The 15683-nt window shown below is 45.3% G+C and overlaps 1 protein-coding gene across 3 annotated transcripts in view; it reads right to left on the reverse strand.

Annotated features, from left to right (window-relative positions):
* Positions 1–1366: 1366 nt before the first annotated feature.
* APBB1IP (amyloid beta precursor protein binding family B member 1 interacting protein) overlaps positions 1367–15683 on the reverse strand; it is a 101845-nt gene continuing 87528 nt past the window's right edge. For all 3 annotated transcript variants that reach the window (XM_057733312.1, XM_057733313.1, XM_057733311.1), the window contains 2 exons: positions 5872–5975; positions 1367–2628 (listed from right to left, as the gene is read on the reverse strand). In XM_057733312.1, the coding sequence (XP_057589295.1) occupies positions 2116–2628; positions 5872–5975 (617 nt within the window). In that variant the 3' untranslated portion in view covers positions 1367–2115. The remainder of the gene's footprint in view (positions 2629–5871; positions 5976–15683) is intronic.

Raw genomic sequence — 15683 nt, forward strand, 5'->3', positions numbered from 1 at the left:
TAATTACTAGTTAAAATACCATGGTAGCAAATGTGAACCACGTTGGGGACTCATGTTATTTAACTAAATTGTGGTTATTGAAACCTGTGCATGTTGAACTCAGCAAAGCAAGGACCATCTGGACCATCTATTTCCTAATGTTTTCTTTTATATCCTGTAATAAAGGCAGGGATGGAGAGAGATAGTGCAGTCAACTTTTTGGACCATGAAAACTGTACCAATATTTTGACCACAAAATCAGTTAATTCTCTTCCGTAGCTTTTCTAAAATACGTAGCATCTAATGCTAAAACTCACAGGGACTTCCTAGGTGGCCCAGTGGTTAAGGATCTGCCTGCCAATGCAGGGGACACGGGTTCGATCCCTGCCCCAGGAAGATACCACATGCATTGGAGCAACTAAGCCCATGTGGCACAACTACTGAAGCCCTTGCATCTAGAGCTCGTGCTCCACAAGAGAAGCCACCACAATAAGGAGTCCTCACACCACAATGAAGAGTAGACCCCGCTCACCACAACTAGAGAAAAGCCCGTGAGCAGCAACGAAGACCTAATGCGGCCAATAAACAAATAAATTTATATATATATAAAAACTCACTTTAATGTTTGAATTTTTATAGTTTTTCTCCATAAAATAAATGTACAGCATGGATAAAAGTTAGGAGATCCGGGCAGTGACCCAGCTCTGTGGGATGTAGGTTAAACACATCTTCAGGCCTCAATTCTTTGTTAAATTAGGAATATGTTTGAATCGATGGTTTCAGGGTCATCTGAGAAGCCCGTAACAACCACATCTCTCCCTTTCCCTCCCCCAGTCCCCTCGGCCCTACTCTCTGAGCCCTAGTTTTCCATAGTGATGGGTCCCAATGCTTAGGAAAAATTTAGTGTACCTTACCAGTTTTAATTACTAAATATTTTGGGTTTAAAATCTGAATTTGCTTTTTTGTGGTCTTAAATGTCAATTTAGAGCTTACTTTTTTCTAAATATTAGAAGATTCATCACCTTCCTTAAGTAGAAAATAACACATTAGTTATTATTATTATTATTATTTTTGGCTGTGCCGCCCAGCAGGTGGGGTCTTAGTTCCCTAACCCATGCCCCTTGCACTGGAAGCACGGAGTCTTAACCACTGGACAGCCGGGGAAGCCTAACACATTAGCTGTTATTTTCTACCCACTTTAAGAAGATTTTGAGGTGTTTTACATTTAAAAAGAAAATAAAACAGAACCATGGAGATAAAACTAAGAAAATCTAAAAGGACTCTCAGAAGCTGACCAGAAAGAGAAAAGAGATAAGGGTAACTAGGAACTTGAGATGAATTGGTTGTTAAAACTGCACATTACATTTATCTGGGAGAAAACATGCCAGGTTGAAGAATATCATGTGATTGCCTTTTCCTGTCTCTAAATTTTTATTTATAGCAACTTATAGCATTATAATAACAGAATCCAAAAACTCTCTAAAAACCGTTTTTCCCCCCAATTACTGTGTTATTTAACCATTAGAAAACCAAAACCAAACTGGGGTATGTCCAAGACTCCAATTAGTCAAGCAGTGAATCTCAAAGAAACTAAATTCACTCTCCCTCTCCCGGTTTTTTCTTTCTCTTCTTTCGATGTTTCTGAGAGTTCTGGCGGTCACTGAGATGCAGATGGAAAATGTGTCAAAGATCAACAAGACTAGAAGCCCTAGGATTTTTAAAAGGTCAAGTATATTACAAAATAGAATTGAGACTTCACTAGGTTTATACTGATATTTCTAGAAATGCCACCTTTAGGAAAAAAATTAAACTTTTATTGATTTGATGCTTTGGAACATAAAAATAAATGAACATAAAACATCATTTTAGTTAAGTCGGAAGGGAAGATAAAATCCACTGGAATGGAAATACATAGGAAAGATATGTACCTTCAGGCAGACGTTGTAAACGCCGTCTGAGGTTAAGGATTATGAATGTACTTGAGCAACAGGGAGATGTTTTGTATTGGCTTTTCTAGTCTGAGTACTTCAGTACTGTATCTAAAATGAACAAGATGTCATGGAAGCAAAGTAGCAAAAATGCACTTGAGGTTAGCAATGATTACACCCATCACTCAAAGATATTTCTAGGTTTCCCTTAGGGCATGTTGCCTCTCTTCTTTTGCAAAGCTTTCATGAGATCCGCCATGAAATCCTGCTCCCCGCCTCCCCCGCCGGGTGGTCCTGGGTTCTCCTGCCTCTTGGGGGGAGCTGGCGGCTTTTTGACGAGCACGGGGGGCGGCTTCGCGGACTCGGGGGAGAGGACGGGCGGGGGCGGCGGCGGCGGCGGCGGCAGCGAAGGCCCCGCGTCACCCGCAAACGACGGCGGTGGGGGGGGCACGAAGTCCGGGGGCGTGTCGGTAAAGTCGGGGGGCGGCGGAGGGAGCTCGTCGTCCTCCGTCGGGGGCGGCGGCGGGGGCGGCGGCAGGAGGTCGTCGGGCGGGGCGGGGAAGCCGGCGGCCGTGCCCTTGACCTTGGGGGGCATCGCCGGACTGCCGCCGCCGACGTCCGAGGACCGTCGCACCGGAGGGGGCGGAGGCAGGCTGGCCTTGGGAAGGGGCTGGGCCCTGGGCGCTCCGGGGTCGTGGCTGCCGAGGCCGGGCTTCGTGTCCTTCAACAAAGCGACAACAGTGTTATTCTTGACCCCACGGCCACGTGCACAGGACAGTTCCCTGGACGGGTGAGTCTCCGGATTTAGGAAGCGTCTGCCCCCGGGTGGGGGGACGGGGAGGGTGTCAATCCCTCAGTCCTGAGACTCCAGGGTGTTCCTGAGCTAGCTCATCTGTGCTCTGGGTCCGAGAATGACTCCAAGTGGCCTTTCACATGATTACCAACAATAACATTATTTAGCATTATCACCTGGTGCTAGGCTACCTTGTCTTCTTCTGTAAATGGAAGGCTCTGCCCTATTCCACAAGGTATTTATTATACTTAGATTATACACGTGTCTCTTAGGAACTGCCTGATACAGGAGTTACCAGCATCTTAGAGCTCTAGTGGTACAGGGTTTAGTGATGGGGTTACCTCAGTCTTTACCCTACGCCCAGCCTGAAGCAACTCAAAATGGAAGCAAACCAGCTCTCCTGGAATTCCCACTCATGCCATGGTTCCCAAGACGAGCCACCAGGGTCGTAGCTGTACACACACTAACATTTTTCTTGGCCTGAGTTGAGCTGGTTGTGAAACGCAGTGGTCAGGGGCAGGTGTTTGAAATTATTTTGCTCCTGTACCATACCCTGAGGGGCAGAAGGACTGGTTACGTGGTCCCCTGCCTTTTTGGCATCAGGGACCATTTTCATGGAAGACAATTTTTCTAAGGAGCACCGGGTGGGGGTGGGGTGGGGAGGGTTTCGGGATGATTCAAGCGCATTGCATTCACGATGCACTTCATTTCTATTATTATTACATCAGCTCTACCTCAGATCATCAGATATTACATCCCAAGGGCTGGGGACCCCTGGGTTAAGGAGCTTCCCCAAACCTTCCCCAAATCTCCTGGTTTAAATGTCCTACTTTGATCAGCACAAAGAAGATGGAAGGGAAAAGGAAAAGAGAAATAGCTCTCTCTGGGCTTCAGGTAATCTGTGTGCAAACCTGAGCACAGACGTGCTCTCTCCCCTGGCTGGGGACAGCTCTGCTGGCTCTTAGATCACTCTTTCCTTACTTGCACGATGAGAACATTTTCCCAGGACTGGGGTGGAGGGGTGGTGGCTGGGGAGAAGCTAGTTTGCTGCACTCCTCTGGGCTTTACAGCTTTCAGGGAGGAGGTGGGTGGACCAGGACTCTGCACTTGGTCCAGAGTCTTAGATTTACTTTTTCTTAACTGTGTGAAAGTCAGCTGGCTAATCAGGTACCAAACAAGCATGATAACCCCTGTTATTATGTCTCAAATGTATAATGAGATCAAATGAGGTAAATATATGAGTGGGTGCTGAAAACTAAAGATTATGATGCATATGCTATTCATAGAAACCAAAAGACCAAACTTGGCCAGAGGCTAATAGAGGCTCAGCCCTTCATCTGCCAATAGTCGAATAGATAATAATAATTATATATATGTAATGTAAATTCCTTAGGAATTTCAGGCAGCTGAATTGAATTCCTCTGTTTTAGTGATAATTATCATTGCAATTTACACTTTATCAGGCTTTCATTTTCTTTCTTTGCTTAATAACCTCTTGCTACTGGAGATTAGAAAAAGTTTTCCCCCTAACAAAATACCTTATGGTTGAGTTTATTTTATTTAGTTCAGCTGTTTAGCATGATAAGGAATTAACTGGTGCTGTATTTTTTCCTTTAAATTCTAAACAGGCAGTTTGGGAATTAGTGTTCACACACAGTTAAGTGATTTCTATTCTGGGATCCTTTTATCGCTTTCAGCATTTAAAAATGTTTCTCTTCAGCTGGCATTATAAAAACCATGAAAATAATAATCGCTGAAAACTGCGAGATGAGATGGTGAGACTTGAGAAGCTAATAAGAGTATTAGAAAAACACAACTTTTAATGGTCTACCATGGTTTTCAAAAATTATAAGAAACTCAATAAATACAGGATTTAACTGTTTCCACCACTGGCTGATGGACAAAATGAAAGGGGAGAATGAGGTAGAAAACTACTGAAACACATTTAGGATTGGTTTGAATCACACATGGGAAATATTCAATGGAACTTTGAATAGACAATAGAGATGTTACCAATTGGACTAGTAACTAAATTATAACTTTTAGCTATAATTTTTAGATAGATTTAAATGAATCTTCATTAATCTCCTCTACTGAAAAAAAAAGTTATGGAGAATGTTATACCAATTTGAATATTATTTTAAAATGTGTTTTCTTCCCCATCGCCCTGAGCATGTTTGCAGAATGTTAACAGAAAAATACAACAATGCATGTTTTATGGTGGAACCCTGTCAGTACTCTTCTAACCTCGTTTGGGGCCCAATCAGCATTTACGAGGTTACTCAAAAAGTATCCACACTCTGGCTGTAAAATTTACAGAAGTTTTAATACAACCGGAGTGCGGATCATTTCTGACTCCCCCTCGTAATAAAGGGCTTCTAACATGTTGTTCAAATTTATTCAGAAAAAATAAGCAAAAATCCAAGGGCTTAAAATGCAGGTGCCACTTTGAGAGAGTGCTAAAACTACTTGACTAAACCAAAAAAATGAAAAGTAAGATGAAAAATAAAAAATCACTTCAGTCAAAATAAATGTAACTAGACTAAAAATAGTTACCAATCCTCAGCATTAAAAAAAATGCTCACGGGCTTCCTTGGTGGCGCAGTGGTTAAGAATCTGCCTGCCAATGCAGGGGACACAATGCAGGATCCCTGGTCAGGGAGGATCCCACATGCTGTGGAGCAACTAACCCCATGCCCCACAGCTGCTGAGCCTGCACTCTTGAGCCTGTGAGCCACAGCTGCTGAGCCCACGTGCCACAACTACTGAAGTCTGTGCATCTAGAGCCTGTGTTCCGCAACAAGAGAGGCCACCACAAGGAGAAGCCAGTGCACCACTACGAAGAGTAGCCCCTGCCTTCCACAGCTAGAGAAAGCCTGTGTGCAACAACGAAGACTCAACACAGCCAGTAAATAAATAAATTAAAAAAAAAAAATTCTCACATTTTTCCAAAGCTGTGCGATAGTAGTTGGTTTCAATTTTCCATTCTAGTCTATGTAACTTTAAGATAAATATATACATGTGAAGCAATTATCTAAATGAAATTATAGTGACTTTTGAATTCTCGGAACCCTATTTTCTCTTTTTAAAAGAACAGTTATTAGAACACAGCTAATGGTTTGGAATATGGGCTTACAGGTGACAGAAGTGGGCCAGGCACCCCCGTCTTACCTTGGTTGTTTCAGTATGTCGCTGGGTTTCTCCGAGAACTGCACTCACAGAAGGTGCTGCCTGCGGGATCTGACCATTGGCCTGGGTGGTGCCTGTTTTAACTCCTAAGGGGGAGGAAGAGAGACATGAAGAGTGGGCAAGTGGGGAGGGAAAATTAGGAGTATGGGATTAACAGATTCAAAACACTGTACGTAAAATAGTAAGCAACAAGGAGTTACTGTATAACACAGGGAACTATATTCAGTGTCTCGTAACAGCCTATAACAGAAAATAATCTGAAAAAAAAATAACTGAATCCCTTTGCTGTACACCTGAAATGAATACAATATTGTAAATCAACTATACTTCAATTAAAAAAAAATAAGAAGAGCGGGCAAGGTATTTTCAACATTCTTGAGAGTTAATCTGAAAAGACAAAGCAGTTTATGTCTCCAAAACAAAAGGATTCACAGGTGTACAGGGCTTACAAAAAAATGTGAGATTCTATCACAGTACCTCATGAGATTCAGCAAAACGTTCTGGGAAGTGAATGCTTTATACAAGCCACAGAATCTAGATTAATTGGGATTCTAGAGAACAGTACGTTCTGCCTTTTAAAACTTTTTGGTAATTGGAGAATAAACCTTGAAAAGCTCCTTTTTAAAAGAATTCTTGTTGTTGAAGAGTTTTCTGAAATGGATGTATCCGGGTTCAAACCATGATACGTACAGGAACAACTTTTGAACGTTATCCTCAACAAACAATACTTAGGGCACAAAAACAGTAGACAGAGGGGACCGAGCAAAATGTACAAACCCCCAACATACCCTGGAATTAGATTTTTTCCCCCAGAAAGTCCTGATATGTGCTGCTTTTCCTGCCTTTTTACTTGCCCTTTTGCACAAAAGTGTGCCCAGCTGAATGTCACAGTTTTGAGAGGGAGAGAGAAGAAGCTCTGTGTTGATGTCTCTGGCTCCCGAGAGGGCATCCCGGGGGGGGGTGGGGTGGGGGTGATGGCCACCCCGGGGTGGGGGGGGGGGACGGCCAGCCCTCCACACCCTGAGGCTGCTCCTCCCATGACTGAAGTGCCCCCCAGCCCCCACATGAGGCCTCCTCCCTGAGTGAATCCAAGGTTGCCTTAGCTCCGCTCAGAACCTGCTCTCCTGGCAAATATTTATGAAATGACTGTTTGCTTGCCTCTTTAAATATTTTCCCAGTATTTTGAAAAACCCAGTAATCTACAAAACAACTCAAAGAAGGTTATTAAGCACTTCAGGAGACAGAGAAGAAGGGAAAGTTTGATGAGGAATCGGATACTTCCATCACCTCAAAGTATCTCTGTACAAATTACGTGTATTATGTACAAAATGAAAATACTGCACAGGAGAGAGATCAGACAGCACTGTAGCCACGTGGTCAGAATGAATGTTTCCAGTGAGGGTCAATGGACACCATATGCCTCCAACTGGGATGCCCCAAGAAAGACACAGCAGCTTAGCCCTGCCCCAAACACATTACCTGAGATGAATTATGAGGAAACATGAGACACATCCAAACTAAGGGACAGTCTATAAAATAAATGGTCCTTTTTCTTTAAAAAATGTTACTGTCTTGATAGACAAAGAAAGGCTGAGTACATGTTCCAGAGGAAAAGGGATGAAAGAGACATGATGCCTAAATGCAAACCCCAATCCTGGATGGAGCCCATGCCAGGAAAGAGCATCGCTGTAAAAGCATCATTGAGACAACTGGCAAAACTGAAATATGGGCTGTGGTTTACATAAAAACACTCTAACAACATGAAACGTTAAATTTCCTGAATTTGATAACTATACTGTGGTTACTAAGAGAATAGCCTTACTTATATATGAGGGTGTCAAAAATTATCCGCACTCTGGCTGTAGAATTTATTTTAATTAACCTGTAGAAAAGACAAATACATCATTTTTTGGACATAATCTCCCTGCTTTTCAATACACTCTGTCCATCTGTCAACAAGCTTTCGTATTCCCTCATTAAAAAATGTTTTAGGCTGAGCTGCAAGCCACGAATGCACTGCTGTCTTCACTTCTTCATCAGAAGTGAATCTTCGTCCTCATAGGGCTGCTTTCAGGGGACCAAACAGGTGAAAGTCCGATGGAGCAAGATCAGGACTATAGGGAGGATGCTTTAGCACCTCAAAATGAAGTTTTTGCAGAATGTTGACAGTGTGGGCAGAAGTGTGCAGATGTGCACACCCTCAGACCACAAAAAAAACGAATCACTGCACGCTGCTCTTCTTTCGTGCAAATCACAAGTGGGGCATCCATTTTTGCTCGCACCACAGTCCAAATGAACTGATGTAACATGTTCATACCTGCACAGCAGTGACTGGGGAGGCAGTAGCCTTGAATGGAAAGTGCTTATAACATGGTGTGGGCAACAGAAGTCTTAATATAACTGGAGTGTGGACAGTTTTTGACTCAGCCTCATATTTATTTTTAGGAAATACAAAGAGAAGATTTAAGGGGCAAAGGGACACAATATAGTCAATCTACTCTCAAGAAGTTTCAGAGAAAAAAAAAGTCTGTGGACAACTTATGAAGGGAGTTGGGGAGAGAGCAGATGACAAATATTCAGTATCCGTGCTCTGGGTCAAGAATCTATGGAAACATATGGACACCAAGTGGAGAAAGTGGGGAGGGCTGGGGGGGAATGAAATGGGAGACTGGAATTGCCATATATACATTACTAATAAGAAAAAAAAATGGTACACTCTAAATATATGTAGTTTATTGTCTGTTAACTGTATCTCAATAAAAAGTTCTTTTAAAAAAAAAGTCTATGGAAATTCTTTGTATTATTCTTGCAACTCTTTCCTAAGTTTGAAATTCTTTCAGAATAAAAAGCTGTTCATGTCCATTTTTACAGTTAAAAGGTTGAAACAGGCTATAACAACTTGTTCTGCTGTCAGGATTTTTTTTTTGCTGTACAATGCCTGTTCCTCATTCAGCAAGAGCAGCCGTCTCCTGGACCTCCCACGTGGCACAGTGATTAAGAATCCGCCTGCCAATGCAGGGGACACGGGTTCGATCCCTGGGCCAGGAAGATCCTGAGCAACTAGGCCCGTGCACCACAACTACTGAGCCTGTGCTCTAGAGCCCTCGAGCCACCACTACTGAGCCCATGTGCTACAACCACTGAAGCCTGTGCACCTAGTGCTGGTGCTCTGCAACAAGAGAAGCCACTACAATGAGAAGTCTGTACACCGCAAAGAAGAGTAGCCCCTGCTCGCTGCAACTAGAGAAAGACCACGTGCAGCAACGAAGACCCAACATGGCCAATAAGTAAAAATAAATTAATTAATTTAAAAAAAATTTAAGATTTTTTCATGAGGTCTTGTGTACCATCCCATGCTGCCTCTGAGAGATTTAAACCCCCTAAATTCCAAAGTGCTCAATCTTCTCATGTCCTTTGGTCTATTCTCTTTCCCCTCTTCGCTCTTTGTTTGCATATTCAATAACCTTTCTTTATAGATAATGGAAGCACCTTTGCACAAAGTAAACAGAAACTGAAGCTGAATACTGAAGACGATTAGGGGAAATTCCTTTAAAGGGCACAAATTATATATATTTTTTGCTTCTTTTGCCCAAACACATACACAGTCTGATTTCTCAGCAACACGGCACATTGCTATGTAACCAGGATGTCTTGGTCTTTACCAGTCTGTGGGAAAAAATGAAGTCACCTCTATAGTAATCTCCTAGATGCTCCACGCTGCCGTCCTCCCTTTAAAAGAAAATCTCCTCTTTTCTGTGGGTTCTCTGCCCCATCCTGAGACAATCTATGGGTATCCACATAACCCACAGATTCTGTAGGTGCCACCAACTTGGGATCTAGGTTGTCCTGGGGTCACCGTATTAATGTCCCAGCTCTCAAGTAGCAACAGGGCCCCTCTCACTGCCACATCTCTCTGGGAGTCCTCAAAGGAATTTGGGGTTGAAACTTTATTAAACATATATGAGCCCCACATGTTTTCAGGACTCAAGTGCAGTCCCAGGAGGTGAATGACCCCTCACCCCATTCTTCACCCATGTGGTCTGTGAAGGACCGATTCCACCACGAGTACTGGCATCCTCTTGGATGTGGCTACATGATTTAGGTAGAAGCATGCAATGGAGAAGTGGGGCTTTCTCTTTGTACTAAGATTTCCAGCTGTGTGAAAAATATTAGCCTAGAGAGTCAGTGGCAGTCCTTGCCACCTCATGGGGACAGTGTCAAAGGATGAAACAGTATCTTGATGACATCGCTTAAGCCCCTGGATCCTGCTGTGCCTGAAAGCAGCATACCTCTAGATTTCCTACTTTTGTGCTGTAATAAATCTCTCCCCCTTGGTTTTTCTTGCTTAAACTAGATTGAGTTAGATTTCTGCCAATTTCCATGAGAGAGTCTCGAGGAAAAACAGTTGCTAAAGTCATAAAACCATTTAATAAGTACTAAAAAAGCCTCCGCAGCTGTTTCCTAATATAAAAGAAAAAACCCTGCTGCTTATCAAGAATACCTTACTTGTTGCTATACACTTCGGATGTAAGAGAACGATGTCTCGGGACTTTCAGTTGGGTAACCACAGCAGACACACAAATCACCTGTGGTTTGACTCCCAGCCAGTGTCCCTGCACCACTTGGCCTTGCCTCTCTAGGACTCTGGGCCAACCACGTAAAGACAGAGAGGGCAAGAGAAGAAGGCGGTGGGGATGGGCAGAAAGGGATTTCAGATTCCCAGAGAAAAGCTGAAGCAGAGGAGGAATCAGACTGACGGGGCCTGGGGCTGACTGCATCCAGCGCCTCTCAGATGGTTTTACAGCAGGTCCTGCCCAGGGAGCGCTAGTGCCAGCGCCAGGTCACCTCGCCTGCAGTTCTTGTTCTGAGCTGTCTCGCGTGGGTCCGAGGCCCAGGAAATCACTCCTCTGTGGGGGACCCCTCACTCTGCCAGCCAGTGACTCAGAAAGGCAGTGGTTGGGGTGATGAAGGAGGCTCCCTGACTAGTGCCCCAAACAGCCTGAGGTTCACGTAAGCCCATCAGCCAGTAACTCCTCTGATCCCAAGGAACTTTTATTTTTTCCCCCAACACCATTCTTGGCATTTGCCTTCATTGTTTTTTGGGGAGGAGGGGTGTCGGAAGGAACGTAGGGTTCGATTTGTCCCGGGCTCCTGGATGGATGTGGGTCCCTTAAACACTTTCCAAGCGCCCTACTGATTTTGTGTGAGGAGTTCAGGCGAAAGAGAGGCTTGGGTGATATATGGCAAGAACTGAATTTTAAAAGATGAGATCATTTCAAGCGGGTCTTTGTTGCTAAGATGTGCTCACGGTCATCATGTACACGTGTGTAGATGTATAACCGAGGAGCATAAACTTCACCTTCTATTTGAAAGTGGCTTCCCTGCCTCCCAAGCTCATCTTCAGTTCCTTCCGAGCTGGCCACTAACGTATCTCTTTAGAGCTTAAAACCCCACCCAGCAGGTGCTTGTGGCAGTACATTCTAAGGCATAAACTGAAAGTTTAAATTGAGGTTTTCCTCATGGAAGCATTTAGTAATAAGCAGGGATGCTCCCAGTATGTTCTGTTTTTAAGATCTCAGCATGTTTGTTCTCTGTAGGGCTGCAGGGCTTATGTTTCATAAATAGGACTCTACAGCAGAACAAACATGGGTTAATTTACCATCTACTACGAGACATTCCATTGCGGGAAAGATCCTCCTTTTTGATCAATGGACATCGGATCTGACTGCTGCAACAGTGTTCTTCAAAAACTGGATTTAAGCAATCCATTTAGGAGAAACGGGATGAACGTGTATTGTGCATTTAGTATTAAGGGCGTTCGCATGACTTCACCCTCAGAGAAACCCTGCAAGGTATTAATTCATTTTTTCATCTGTCGTCCCAACCATCTTTGAATTCGAGCCAAGTGCCTATCATCTGCCCAGCACTGCGTTCTGTGCTGGGAAAACTACGATGTACCAGACAGAAGCAGTCCCTGATCTCATGATTTCCTTCAGTGTCTGGAGGAGGAAACAGATACTAAACTAATAATCACACAGATTATTCATTATGACTGGCCTACAGAGGACAATTCATTTGCGATCCGAGGCTGGGCAGGAATTAGCCGCGTGAAATCAAAGAGCATGATAAAGAGAGGGAAGAGCATCTGAGAGGTCCTTGAGAAAGTATGGTGCTTGGGGCTTGGAAAAAGTGGGGAAAAACAGATGGGCTTCGCAGCAGGAACAGGAAGAGAGGGGTGGGGAAAGAAACAGGTGAGATGGACGAGGCTCATTTCATGCAGGTTTTGGTGGCCTTGCTAAGGATTGGGGACTTAATCTGAGAGCAGTGGAAAGAGTCTAAAGGGCTGGAGCACCACCCCGTGGGGCCAAGTGAAGATCATGGGGCCTTTGGAGTTGATGGCAGTGGAGACAAACGGGCAGGGACAGATCTGACCAATAGTCAGAAGGTAGCATCAACAGGGTTTAGGAGTGACTGGATTTGGAGTTGAGTGAGCTTTTCTTGCATGTTTCCTGCAGGAGCAGGTGGGCAGATGATGATGTTATTTATGGAAACAGGGGAGCAAGTCTGGAGGATAAGGGGATGAGCAGTTTTGCAGATGTTGAGTCTGAGGTGTCTGTGGTGGGTCCACGTGAAGCCACTGAGCAGACAGTTAGAGACGTGGGTTTGAAGGTCAACAGAGAAGCCTGGATTGGATTTACGAGGTTATAGATGGTCAGCACACAGACAGTGCTGGTGGTGGATTAGATCACTTAGGGAGACAGTGTAAAATGAGAACAGGGTTAGGATTGACCCGACCTGGGGTAATGTAAGGTGGGGTAGAAGAAAAGAAGAGTTATTAGAGGAGGTTAAAAAAGAGTGGTCAGAGGAGTTGGGGGTGGGGTGGGGGACTTGGAATGTGTGATATCTGGAAAGCCAAGAGAGGAGATTGGTTCAAGGAGGAGTGGGCAGTTGTGTTGGGCTTGCTGAAAGGTGGACTAAAATGAGGGGTTCATAGTAGTTTGATTTAGCAACACAGAGGTCCCCGATGAGATCAGCAAGAGCATTTTCCACCAGGTAGTAGAGGCAGACATCTGATTGAAATGGGTTGAAGAGTGACAAGGAAGTAGAAAAACGGAGACAGCAAATATGGAATATGGTCCACCTTTTAGAATAGCTGCTTGTCGGGGTGGGGGGGGGGGCAGTAGCTGGAGGGGGATGTGGAGTTGCAGGAGGGTTTTACATTTGATTTGTTTCTTTGAAGAAGGGAGTAATGTTGATGAGAAGGACACAGGAGAGCAGGAGAGAGAGTAGGAGAGAATGGCATAATATTGCATCTGTCTGGTCCCTGTCCTGGGCTCCTGGCACAGAAATTAGTACTTCCCAAGCAACTGAAGTGTCTTTGTTATTCATGAGCTCCTAGGCTCACATCTGAGTTTATGCAAATGAGGTGGGTCTGGATGGGTGCTGGTCACCAGAAGACCAACCGTGGGATCAAAGGGTTGAGGCTGTGAGCCAGCCCAACACCTGGGTAGAGAACAGGGGCTAGAGCTTGAGTTCAGTTACCTGGTCAATGATTCGATCAATCATACCCATGAAGTGAAATCCCAATGGAAAAACCCTGGACAGGGGAGCTTCCCAGTGGCAGATGCATGTATCTAGGAGGGTGACGCACCCTGATTCCAGAGGACACAGGGGGCCCCTGCATCCGGGCCCCTCCTGGACCTCACCTTATTCATCTTTCATTTGGCTGGTCCTGATGTTTGTCCTTTATGATAACATTGTAACAATAAGGACAGCACTTTCCTGAGTTCTGTGAGTTGAACTGTTAAACCTAAGGGGGTTCCGGGAACCCCCAGATTTGTACCCAGAAGGTCAAAAGTTCGGGTGGCCTGGGGACCTCGGAAGCATAGCTGGCACCTGAAGAAAAGGCAGCCTTATCGGGACTGTGCCCTTGGCCTGTGGGGTCTGAGCTAAGCCTCGTGGTCAGCCTCAGCGCTGTGCTGCGGGCCTGCAGCTGGGGCAAGAACAGGGGACCAGAGCACGCACGGACGCACCGGCCCTTGTCCAGGGGCAACATGAGAGACACGGGCTAGGGTGGGTGCACATGCCGGTAAGTCACTGGGTGCGGTGATGGGAAGCTGATGGTGCCTTTTTTTTTTTTTTTGGCTGAGAGTCAAGGGGCTGGAGATTGGAAATCTGAGGAGAGTGAAGAAATGTCTGAAACAATTAGAGAAACTAGGAGATTACATTGACTGGGATAGGTCCTCTCAACATTACTGACATTTGGGACTGGAAAATTCTTTGTTGTTCAGGGCTGTCCTGTGCCTTGTAGGACAGGCAGCATCCCTAGCTTCTACCCATTAGATGACGCAAGCACCCCCCCAAAGCATGACAACCAAAACCGTTTTCTGACGTGACCCAATCTTCCTTGGGGGGCCAAGTCTCCCCTGGTTGAGAACCACGGGTCCAGAGAAACTTAGTAAGAGCCACAGACAGTATAAGGGCCCGGCTGCGGTTGACACCCACGGGTTTGTGGTGCACGCGGTGTCTATGGTATGTCGAGCCCTCAGGGAGGAAAGGATGTCCCAGCCCCTCTCCTTGCCCTGGAGTAGCCTCACTCCCCCACCCTCCCCTCTTCTCACCCCCAGATTTACTAGGTTAACGGCGGGCAGCGTGCCGTGGGCTGAGGGCCAGCCCAGCCATGCTGTTCCCTTCTTTCTCCCCTCCCTCCTCGCTCACTCCCTTCTTTTCTTCCTCTTTTTCTTTAAATCCTTGGTGGGATAGTTGCCTCTGGCTGGGGCTGGTGTGAAGACTGAGACTTAGGGGAGAGAGATGCTTTGAGTTTAAACCACAGGCTCTCGTGTGTTCTACCAGGTAGCCTTGGATTGAGAGCTATGAACACTAGCCCGGCTGATCAAACACGGAATTCTATTTGCCGTGGTTCCTGTGTCTGTATCTCTTCCTCCTGGGAACGTCACAGGAGGGATGCCTATGCCTGGATGTGGGCTCAGTGGTGCCCTACCATAAAGCATCTCACAGCATCCCCCAAATCCCCAACGACCCCTGACACACACATAACTGGTAGAGCTAAGGTCCTGGCGAGATGTGGGCTCTGTTGCCACCCAAGTGGGTGGACCGTAATTCAGTTCTGACACCTCCCAGAGTTGGCACCAGACTCCACAGGTTTCAGGTGCCACGTTCACAAGGTGCCATCACTTCAGTGCCAGCCACCTACCACGTCTGACCAGCCCTTTATAAACTGAGAGGTTCCCATGACCCCCCTCAGAATTCAGGAAAGCTCTATACTCACTGGTTACAGTTTTATTATAAAGGACACCCACAGGGCAAGGTCTGGGTGGGTCCTGGACACGGACCCCTTTCTTTTTGGGGTCAGAGCACATCACCCACCTAATTCCTTTACTTGTTCACCAACCAGGAAGCCCCCCTAAGTCTCAGTGTCTAGAGTTTTTATTGGGGTTTCATTAAGAGGCACAATTGATTAAATCACTGCCCACAAATGGTTCAAGTTCTTTCAACCATTAGGTATCATAAAGACAATGTGTTTGCATTACAGCTCAACCACTGAGACGATACCAGACACTAGCTTCTCCCAGCTTCAGTGTCCTCAACTGTGGAGTGAGGTAATAATGTACACCCTGCCGGGTTGTTGTAAGGACCAGAAATAATGTACAGTATATATAAAGCAGTGTGTAGCACCCACTCCGTCCCTCAATGTCTTGCCCTCCTTCTTAAAAATAGAAACCCGTAGCTGTTACATTACCATTAAAATGTGATGTGCAGGACGGAGCACAGGG

Source organism: Hippopotamus amphibius, chromosome 4 (assembly GCF_030028045.1).
Source record: "Hippopotamus amphibius kiboko isolate mHipAmp2 chromosome 4, mHipAmp2.hap2, whole genome shotgun sequence".
NCBI lineage: Eukaryota > Metazoa > Chordata > Mammalia > Artiodactyla > Hippopotamidae > Hippopotamus > Hippopotamus amphibius.